The following is an 11,126-nucleotide window of genomic DNA, read 5'->3' as shown; positions in this document are numbered from 1 at the left end:
ATGCCAAAAATCATTAGGATATTAAGTAAATATCATGTTCCATGAAGATATTTAGTAAATTTCCTATCGTAAATATATCAAAACTTAATTTTTGATTAGTAATATGCATTGCTAAGAACTTCATTTGGACAACTTTAAAGATGATTTTCTCAATATTTAGATTTTTTTGCACCCTCAGATTCCAGATTTTCAAATAGTTGCATCTCAGCCAGATATTGTCCTATCCTAACAAATTTCATAAAATTGACCCTTATGACTGGTTTTGTGCTCCAGGGTCACATATTTGCTGTGATTAATGGTTGCTGTAAATATGAACGTCATCATAACGCAGCGATCACATGAGCTCGCAGTACTTCACGCGTCTGTCTGTAGTTGCTACGAAGGGTGCATGGAAATGTAGCCATTGATATGCATTCAGTGAGGCATTGTTTGCTTTCATGTGTGCTAGTTGTTGATGTTCTGTCGGTGTTTCTGCAGATTGAACAAGTGAGTCAGCTTTCTGCTCTGGTCCAAGCTCAGGTCAACTACCACAGACAGGCCGCAGAGATCCTTCAGCAGCTCTCCAGCAAACTAGAGGACAGGTCTGTGGAAGATCTCCCGTCTCACACAAACATACAAAATCAAATTTAAAAAAAATGCAACTACAGGCATTCATTCTTAAAAAGCTAAAAGTATGTTCGTGACAATTCATTTCACTATTCATTCATGTTATTACTTATGCAAACTGCGAATGAGAGAGAAACTAATGCTAGAGCTCTACTTTTGATTTGTATTAGTTTTTGACAATTGCATACACAAGGTTTCAGAAGCGATGACACCTTTTCTCTATACTCTGTGCTCAAAAACCTATTTTAACTTTTCTCAAAATGCTTTTGCATCAGAACTCCACACAAAAACCACCAAATGATGAACTCTTACACAAGTCCACATGCATGGATGTGTCGCATGTAAAACAATAGAGTGCTGTGTACAAACAGCTAGAAGTGTAATCGGTAAATTGGTGTGACGTTTTCCAAACGAAACACGAGAGCTTTGAACAATGCATCTGATGTAGAGAACTGTTTTACAGTTTCAAACTAGTGCAGTTAATGTTTGCCGTCTGAAGATCAGGCTCGTCTGTGAACTCATTCAATATAAATGATTATTTAAAAAAAAAAATTCTTAAGACACAATCCCAGTAATGATGTTAAAATGTATTTTCTATGACTGATGGACTCTTTGTTAGATCTTGTGATCGATTATGAAAATGTAATCAAATGAATTGCATGATATAATGTATAATGTAATTAAACGCACATAGGTCAATAAATATTTGCTGAGAAAAGCCTACAAATGAAGATTATTCACATGATTGTTGCAGACGAAAGCACTGAATATAGTCATTAAAAAAAGAGACTTCACAAGTGAACCTATTGTTTTATTTCAGTAGCATTTCATTCATAATTCTGCAGTTTACAGCAATCTGAGGATGTGTCCCTCAGGTGTTGTTCTCGCTGTGTTGCATTATCTCTTGCGTTGCCTTGTTTCATTTATCTACAATGATGCATTTATGTATGCATGCAGAATAAGAGAGACTTCTTGCAAGCCGAGAAGAGAGTATGTCCCCAAACCTCGCACCTCGGTGGATTTCAGTGAGAACCACAATGGCAGCATCGGGCTCAGCGGCCCGTCCAGATCACCAGGTGAGGCAGTGATAGAGTTAAATCTTTGCAGTGCACGAGTTCATGTCCTAAACAATCCTTTTTTTGACCCGTTTCAGCTCCGATGGACCAGCCTTGCTGTCGGGCGCTGTATGATTTCGACCCTGAAAACGAGGGTGAGCTGGCCTTCAAGGAAGGAGACGTCATCACCTTAACTAGCAAGATTGACGAGAACTGGTATGAAGGAACAGTCAGTGGGCATTCGGGCTTCTTCCCTGTCAACTATGTAGATATCCTGGTAGATTTACCCCACTAAGTCTAATGCATGACCAATCAAACCACTTCTTCTGCAAGAGCAGAAATAACCAAACCTAGCAGCACAAACCAACCGCTCTGTTGTGGGATTTGCGCATAGGAAATAATAAGCAATGAAAACGTTTCGAGTGCCCTTCAGTAGATATTATTCCTGAATGCCACCACTTTGTTATATTGATTAATTTCATGTATTTAATTTTTCCTGAGGCTGACCTCTGCATTGCCTGCTGCTATGACTCCTGTATGATTTTCAGTTTAGCCTGTTTTTGTTTCCAGCAGCAAGCCATGAATTGGTCTCTTCATCCGAACCCTTTTAAAAATATCTGCAGTTAAGTTATTTTGGTATTAAGTTCTTAGCATAATGTATTTATGAAAAATTATTTGAAGGACAATGGATGCCAAGTTGATGTGAAGTATTAAATGTGAGGGTTTTTTTTCTTTGAAACTGCATTAATTGCAAAACAAATATGCTTTCTCATCTTTCCTGTTCATAGTGTGAAATGTTCCGATGTTTGTTTAATGTCTTAAAACAAGTGATGTTAGATTTGACCATTTAAATCAATTCATATTTAGCAACAGAGAAAAAAAAAAAAACGAGATGAAAGTTAAGTGAATCGTTTATTTGTTACAGTGTGTCATCTGTCTGTCATGTAACATTCTGTACAGTCCTACGTTCACATTCCATGGATGCGGAACTGGTCACTAAGATTCAACCCAAAACACTTTCGTGTGTATGTGTGTGTGTATATATTACTATAAATATGTCTGAGTGCGTTATCTGAACCCATGAAACATATCAAAACGCATATCAAATTTTGTCATATTTGCCTGATGTCTGATTTAAGTCTAGAAAGAATTCCTGACTCTGAATGATGTTTACTATTGGCTTAAAATTTCCACAGGCAGAATAAGATATGTTCTTCTTAATATTTGTGTCTTTAGTTGTTTTTATCAGCTCGAAGAGCCCCTTTATATTTAAATAAAGCATATCTAGTATTGGCAGGACATTCCAATATTTTTTCAGTCGTGTTGTTTATCCTCAGTGAGGTCATTTTTGTGTTTATCCCGTGTGTGTGTGTGTGTGTGTAGTCCTGTAACTCTAGTACCACGTGTTGCTTTTGGATCAGTGTTGAAGCGTTAGATATTTCTGGAAGTGCTGGGAGAGTTTATTTGTGAAGCGCTCCTCTTTAGCATGAATCTTCATGGTCTCATCTGAATCAATCATAGGCTTGTTCTGAGAACGAAAAAACTGTGCAACTACAATAAAACCCGTTTAATGGTGCTGTGTGGAGTGAGTGTGTTTTGTTCGACAGCCAGCAGGTGATGCTGCCACAGCACCGACTGAACAATTCCCCGTTTACCCAGAAATCACATTGCGCTTCACTGAATATTTCTGTGAGTTTAATTATCAAGTTTTCTTTCCATTCCAGCTGGAGGTCAGACGTGGGCCGTGCTGGAGCCGTCTGTGTTAACAGAACACAGGTAACAAAGCTAACAGCTACAGCTAGTTCTACTGCTAACAACATGATAGTAAATCGTTATGGAAGTTTGATCACTACTTTATATCATTTCAATTATTATAATAACAACGACGCTAGATTTGAAAGCAAATAGCCAGCTGTGGTGATGTCCATGCTGTTGTCTCTGGTGTGAAGCTATTAATAGCACTGACCAAGAGCTTGCATCTGCAGCTCCAGCTGTATTTACAGTCAGATGCGTATCGTATCACATCCACCTGTGCTCCGCTGCAGATAAACACACCGAAGACTAACAGTGTGCTCTGCAGAAACTGTGACTCAGAAGCCTACTGTGCATCACTATCACGCAGCAAACACATCAAACTTTAATGTTTGTAGATAAGACAAGTGGCTTGTATCAGGCATGCATATTTATACTGATGCATACAATATACTGTATAATATACATTAAGTTATCCTAACATGTTGGTGTTAATATGAAGCAGAATTGGTCACACTTTAGATTGGGGTCCAATTCTCACTATTAACTACAACTTTAGCCTCAATAAACTCCTAATCTGCTGCTTATTAATAGTAAGCTAGTTGATGAGTTTAGATCTGGGGTTTAGGATTAAGGGATGCAAAATGTGGAATAAGGCATTGATAAGAACTAAAAAACGGCAATAGTCATATGCATGCTAATAACCGGTTAATACTGAGCCTGTGGCAATCTAATCTCTCCTGCCGGAGTTTCATAATGAGCCAAAAATGTTTTGGTAATGTTAACATCAATGCATTAATGTTAACTAATAATAAGCAATACCGTTATTACAGTATTAATCATTGTTAACGTTAGTTAATAAAAATGCACCATTGTTAGATTATGTCGCTCCATTAAATAATATTAACAGATACAACTTTTGATTTTAAAAGAGCACTGGTTAGACATTAGTTTATGGACCATTTCTCACTATTAACTAGTTGCTTATTAGCATGCATATTATTAACATATTGGCTGTTTATTAGTACTTATAAAGCACATATTAATGCCTGACCATATTCTACGTCCCTAATCCTACCTAAACTTAACAACTAGCTTACTAACTATTAATAAGCAGCACATTAGGAGTTTGAGGCAAAAGTCGTAGTTAATGGTTTGCTAATAGTGAGAATTGTTCCTTTAAATAAAGTGTGACCAGAGCACATGTTGGAATTAACTGATTAATAAATGCTTTAGAAGTATTTTTCATAGTTAATAATGAAAGTATAGGATGTACATACTGTTTTTCATTGTTCGTAATGTAACTTGTGCTCCCAGTATTTTTACATCTCGTATAACAAAAGGTCTCTGAAGTTGTGATTTGCACCATTGCCTTACCAAAGCATGTGTCAACATTAGTTTATGGACCATTTCTCACTATTAACTAGTTGCTTATTAGCATGCATATTATTAACATATTGGCTGTTTATTAGTACTTATAAAGCACATATTAATGCCTGACCATATTCTACATCCCTAATCCTACCTAAACTTAACAACTAGCTTACTAACTATTAATAAGCAGCACATTAGGAGTTTATTGAGGCAAAAGTCGTAGTTGATGGTTTGCTAATAGTGAGAATTGTTCCTTTAAATAAAGTGTGACCAGAGCACATGTTGGAATTAACTGATTAATAAATGCTTTAGAAGTATTTTTCATAGTTAATAATGAAAGTATAGGATGTACATACTGTTTTTCATTGTTCGTAATGTAACTTGTGCTCCCAGTATTTTTACATCTCGTATAACAAAAGGTCTCTGAAGTTGTGATTTGCACCATTGCCTTACCAAAGCATGTGTCAACTGAACTGCAATCAACATTTTTACTATGAACAAGTGCACATATCAAATTGCAAAACACTGTACTCACAAAAATCACAACATCACTTGGTTATTGACACAAGAGCATATTGCTTTATTTTAGTAATAACAATCCTGCATAATTGTAAATCTCTCTGAGACATCAGTCTTGTGAAAAAATAAATAAATAAACAGATAAATAAATAAATGCACATGCAAATAAATAAACAGATAAATAAATAAATGTACATGCAAATAAATAAACATAAATAAATAAATGCACATACAAATAAATAAACAGATAAATAAATACATGCACATGCAAATAAATAAACAGATAAATAAATAAATGCACATGCAAATAAATAGATAAATAATTAAATAAATAAATACATGCACATGCAAATAAATAAACAGATAAATAAATGTACATGCAAATAAATAAACAGATAAATAAATAAATGCACATGCAAATAAATAGATAAATAATTAAAATAAATGCACATACAAATAAATAGATAAATAAATAAATGCACATGCAAATAAATAAACAGATAAATAAATAAATGCACATGCAAATAAACAGATAAATCAATAAATGCACATGCAAATAAATAAATAGATAAATAATTAAATAAATGCACATGCAAATAAATAAATAGATAATGAAATAAATGCACATGCAAATAAATAAATAATGGCTCATCATGGCTAATCAATGCCTGAACGTCAGAAATACTTGCAGCACGAGTCAGTCTTTGGCCGATGCGGGACTGGCAGAGCAGAGTGTTTGCCTGTGTTCTTACATGTTCAGCTTGCTGGCGTTCTCACATACTTTCTCTTTTGAGCTGCAGGCTGAGCTCTCATCACCGAGCGAGGCCTGATAATTCCTCGTCTTTCAGCTCCGCTCAAAAGAGCTTGTGATTGGAGATGACAAATGAGGCGGTAAGACAGGTCAGACTGCAACAGGCTCAGGTGTGCTCTCATGCACCAATCCAACAATCGCTTCCAATGAAGTTTGTCAGAAACTTGCATCTTCCTCAATAAAACGACTTCATCACTTTACTTTTGGTCTTATACATTCTTGCATGAAAATATTTTAAACAGCCTAATATTTGAAATAAATGAATATAATAATAATGTAGGAGACATGAGAATCAGAGACATAAAACTATGATGACATGATTACTGCGAGCATCATTCCTCTGAAGCTGTCCGTCTGTAAATCACAAGTAGTGCCAGGTAAGAGTTAAACTGGAAGGAATAAAAGCGCTGAGGCTGAAGGGCAGAGGAATGTGTGTGGGAGTGAGACGGAGAAACCTCTGGAAACATTGTGTCTGCTGCACCTGTGCTCTCACTGAGGTCCTGGAGCCCGTCCATCAGCTCATGTCCACACCTGTGTCATCTGCAGCAATATTACACCACAATAATATCATGTGATTACATTAAATATAATTGTATACATTATATGACTGTATGAATTGACAAATATATAGAAACATTTTAATATATTATAAATTGATTATATATTTTCTAAAATGTGATGTGACTTGTATTTTTTATTTGATTTTTTTAATAACTATTTTAAGTTTTATTAGGTCAAAGGTGTGTGTGTGTGTGTGTGTGTGTGTGAGTGTATGTGTGTATACAGTACATGTACTAACATTTGGAGTTGTATGTGTTTAAAGTCTGCATTTAACTGATAAAACAAGTTTTTAAAAAATACATTAAAACAGTAATATTGTGAAATATTATTACAATTTAAAAATAAGTGTTCTATGTGAATCTCTGTTAAAAATATTTATTTCTGTGATCAAAGCTGAATTTTCAGCATCATTAGTCCAGTCTTTGATTCCAGATTTTCAAATAGTTGTATCTCAGCCAAATATTGTCCGATCCTAACAAACCATACATCAATGGAAATATTTATTCAGCTGATGCATAAATCTCAATTTTGAAAAATTGACCCTTATGACTGGTTTTGTGCTCCAGGGTCACATAAAAAAAAATATATATATATATATATATATATATATATATATATAGTCACTTTTGATTAATTGAATGCATGCTGAATAAAAGTATTAATTTCTTTAAATAAATAGAAATACAAAATTAAATATAAAAATATATATATTTATTTAAAATATCTTACTGACCTAACCTTTTGAATGGTAGTGTGTATATATAGCAAAGAACAAATATAATCTCCTTTATTAATAAAACATTATTGCTCTTAAAAAATGTTCTCCAGGTATCGGGTGATAACCGACTTTATCTTCATTTCTAGTATGCAGCATAATAAGGCTGACAGAAATGCAGTGGGAATGAGTGACAGGTGGACACATATCAGGGTGCAGCTTCAGAAAAACAAAGCAGCCGTTCACGCTCAGTGTCAGCTAAAGCAGCAGGCACACAGCATGCAAAACAGCTCAGTGAGGGACCATTTCTTGTGCAAATATACTAGTATATGTAAATAAAGCCACACACACATACACATATACTTTGACATGGCATGGGGAAGCCACAAATAAGCATGACAAGAGCAAATAGAAAAAAATTAAACTTGATTGACTGGTTTACAGGTAAAAATGTGGACTAGGGTATTTTTTCGCAAACAAAATGTGTTTTGATTACGCTTTATTTATTATTAAGGTCCAGTCCTCACTATTAACTACAACTTTAGCCTCAATAAACTCCTAATGTGCTGCTTATTAATAGTTAGTAAGGTAGTTGTTAAGTTTAGCTATGCGGTTTAGGATTAAGAGATCTAAAATATGCTCATGCAGAATAATAAGGCATTAATATGAGCTTTATAAGAACTAATAAACCAATATGCTAGTCATATGCATGCAAGTTATTGGTCCTTAAACTAAAGTGTTAGCGTGTTTGGTTACCTACTCTCAGAAAAAAAGGTACAAAAGCCGTCACTGGGGCAGTACCTTTTCAAAAAGGTACACTTTTGTACACTTTAGGTACTAATATGGACTGTTTAGGTACAAAGGTGTGCCTTTTGAAAAGGTACTGCCCCAGTGACGGCTTTTGTACCTTTTTTTCTGAGTGTATGATTTCTGTGAACCTAAGAGAGAGAATGTGTATGGGAACGCTGATGGATATTTGCCTTCATATGATGATTTTAAGCCAAAATCATGAAATAGCAGCCGTTTTTGAAAGGGAATTGAGAATAAAGCGTAGTCTTCATTTGACGCAGCTCCTAAAATATGGCAAATAACAGCCTAAGTGAGTTGTTTCTGATTTAAGACAAATCACTTTATCCGATCATGCATACAAGTCTGAACCCAGAATGCACCTGCTGTAGCGTAACCCAAGGCGATGGGAGTTGTTTATTGATGGAGATTAGTCTGAATGTCAAAGCGCTTCCCTGCGCAGGGTGAGTCTGTCTCTCCAGGACAATAACTCACCTTTTCACCCAACCTCTCGAGCAAAACTCCACAAACCCAAGCAGTGAATCCTAGCTGGACCTCACAAAAACATATTTTACATACACTCTTTTCTAGCATTAGCTCCTCAAAAACAAGGTTTTAGCTTTAAATTAAAGAAAAATGAACACTAAGCGTTTGAGAGTGTTTAAAGAGCAGGAAATTAGTGCATCGTGAAATCATAATCAGACTACTGCCAGTAAATAATAGGGCAAATCCATCCCACAAAGCACAGAAAATCAAGTGTGTGAGCGCTTGAATACTTGAGCGCAAGATGTGGCTTGCGTTGGCTCTTTGCTTTAAGAACAGGTAATCCAGCGGTGTCAGTGATTGAGGAGACACAAATCCTGCAGTAACAGACACGCAGGTGGCACTGCAAAAGAACTGCATACCGTGCCATTTTTTTCTCTCTTTGTCTTTGTCAGGCATCCCAGAATGCCAAGCATCCACTCGCTCTCTCCCCTTTAAAGAAATGATAGATAGATAGATAAATAGACAGATAGATAGATAGATAGACAGATAGATAGATAAACAGACAGATAGATAGATAGACAGACAGATGAAAGATAGACAGACAGACAGATAGATAAACAGACAGACAGATAGATAGATAGATAGATAGATCTGAGATCAGCATTAGACATGTTTTCTTTATTAAAATTGTATCAGTTAAGCTCAGGATGTTTTAATAAGATTTCAAACCCGTGTTTGTTACATTGACCTGTTAAACAGCCCAAATCCTGCCAACACTTCAGTAGATCTGCAGGAGCTGAAAGAGTAGACCGTGAATGATATTCAGGGCTGCTCAGAACGCCAGACATCATGCATGAACACATAAAGCAGAGGACGCACACGCATCTGGATTACATGCGAAAAACCCACGGCTGAATGAGATAATTTCTATCAGCACTCTGTCATCTTAAACGATATCCATGAACGGCGTTTAAACAAGTGAAAGAAATCCCAAGGCGGAGGACTGTGGAACTTCGTTTCATCGTCAGGTCCCAGCTGTCACATCTGTCCTCCGAGACGACCAGCTTCACTAATGAGGAGAACATTCCTGGAGAACACTGAACCTTCACATTCACAATACAGCTGGATTGAGCAACCCATTCAGAAGCAGCAAGGGGGAAAGAGAAGGACTTTGAGCCGACAGAAGTCTCTACGTGTCTGCAGAAACATGGGAAGAGTACTTTGGTGGCTAGTAGCTCACTGCATGCGATCAGACACTCAAACTGATGTGCACTGAAACCAGACAAGGGTTTGCAGAGGTGTGTTCCTGTGCTTTCATTTTCAGGCCACATTTGCAATAGGTACTTTAAGAACATAATAAATAAGAACATCCTACATGAGGACTATATTTCAAGAATTAGAACAGTTCCAAAAACTAAATAATTCTATCTGTTGTGAATTAAAGAAAATACGATGCTTCCTTCTTTGGGGTGACTTTATTTCTGGAAAACCCTTCTCAGACAGGTTGTTGGGTTTGTTTGGTAATTCTAGTGCGAGCGTACACCAGCAGTGCTGATTGGCCGTGTCGATACAGACAGGTGGCTGCCTGTGGAGGGTCATAAATAGTGAACGTTAGCCGAGAGACGCAGCATTCTGCTTCAGTTATGTAAACCGGCCCGGCCTGAGAACCAGTCAACCGGCACTGGGACTTTGCATTGCCACTGACAGGACTCGGGCTAAATGCAAACAGTATACATGCTCAGGAACACTGTCTGTTTGTATATGACTTCTGATGGTGGTGCTTTTGATTCTTTTTTGAATCTCAAATACACCAATCCCCATTTTTTGTAAGTGCATGGAAAAGAACAATACATTTTTGCACAGGAGAAGGAACGTTATAACGTGAGGCTTGTAATGACATTAAAGACGACAGCGATTAATCAGATACTGACGGAGAAACTATCTCAGAGCATACGCACAAAAACACACATAAAAACACACACACACACACACACACACACACACACACACAACTAGACACAAACGATAGACAGACAGACAGACAGACAGAGAGACAGATGATAGATAGACAGATAGATAGATAGATAGACAGACAGACAGATAGACAGATAGATAGAGACAGACAGACAAGACAGATAGATACAGACAGACAGACAGATAGAGACAGACAGACAGATAGATAGATACAGACAGACAGATAGATAGATAGACAGACAGACAGACAGATAGATAGACAGATAGGCAGACAGAGACAGACAGATAGATACAGACAGATAGATAGATAGAGACAGACAGATGATAGATAGATAGATAGACAGACAGACAGATAGACAGATAGATAGAGACAGACAGATAGATACAGACAGACAGATAGAGACAGACAGACAGATAGATAGACAGACAGATAGATAGATAGAGACAGACAGACGGATAGATAGATAGACAGACAGACAGATGATAG

At 36.5% G+C, this 11,126-nt stretch overlaps 1 protein-coding gene across 1 annotated transcript; it reads left to right on the top strand.

Moving 5' to 3' along the window:
- The first annotated feature begins 338 nt into the window (after positions 1-338).
- LOC107700272 (endophilin-A1-like) lies at positions 339-3,231 on the top strand. The gene is made up of 4 exons (XM_016501876.1): positions 339-360; positions 449-581; positions 1,564-1,682; positions 1,760-3,231. The coding sequence occupies exons 1-4, from the start codon at positions 339-341 to the stop codon at positions 1,954-1,956; spliced, it is 471 nt and encodes a 156-aa protein (XP_016357362.1). The 3' UTR covers positions 1,957-3,231.
- Positions 3,232-11,126: the final 7,895 nt, after the last annotated feature.

This window comes from Sinocyclocheilus anshuiensis, unplaced genomic scaffold (genome assembly GCF_001515605.1).
Source record: "Sinocyclocheilus anshuiensis isolate Anshui unplaced genomic scaffold, SAMN03320099.WGS_v1.1 scaffold326, whole genome shotgun sequence".
Lineage (NCBI taxonomy): Eukaryota > Metazoa > Chordata > Actinopteri > Cypriniformes > Cyprinidae > Sinocyclocheilus > Sinocyclocheilus anshuiensis.
Note: the sequence above shows the minus strand (reverse complement) of the source record. Positions and strands in the feature narration are given on the sequence as shown.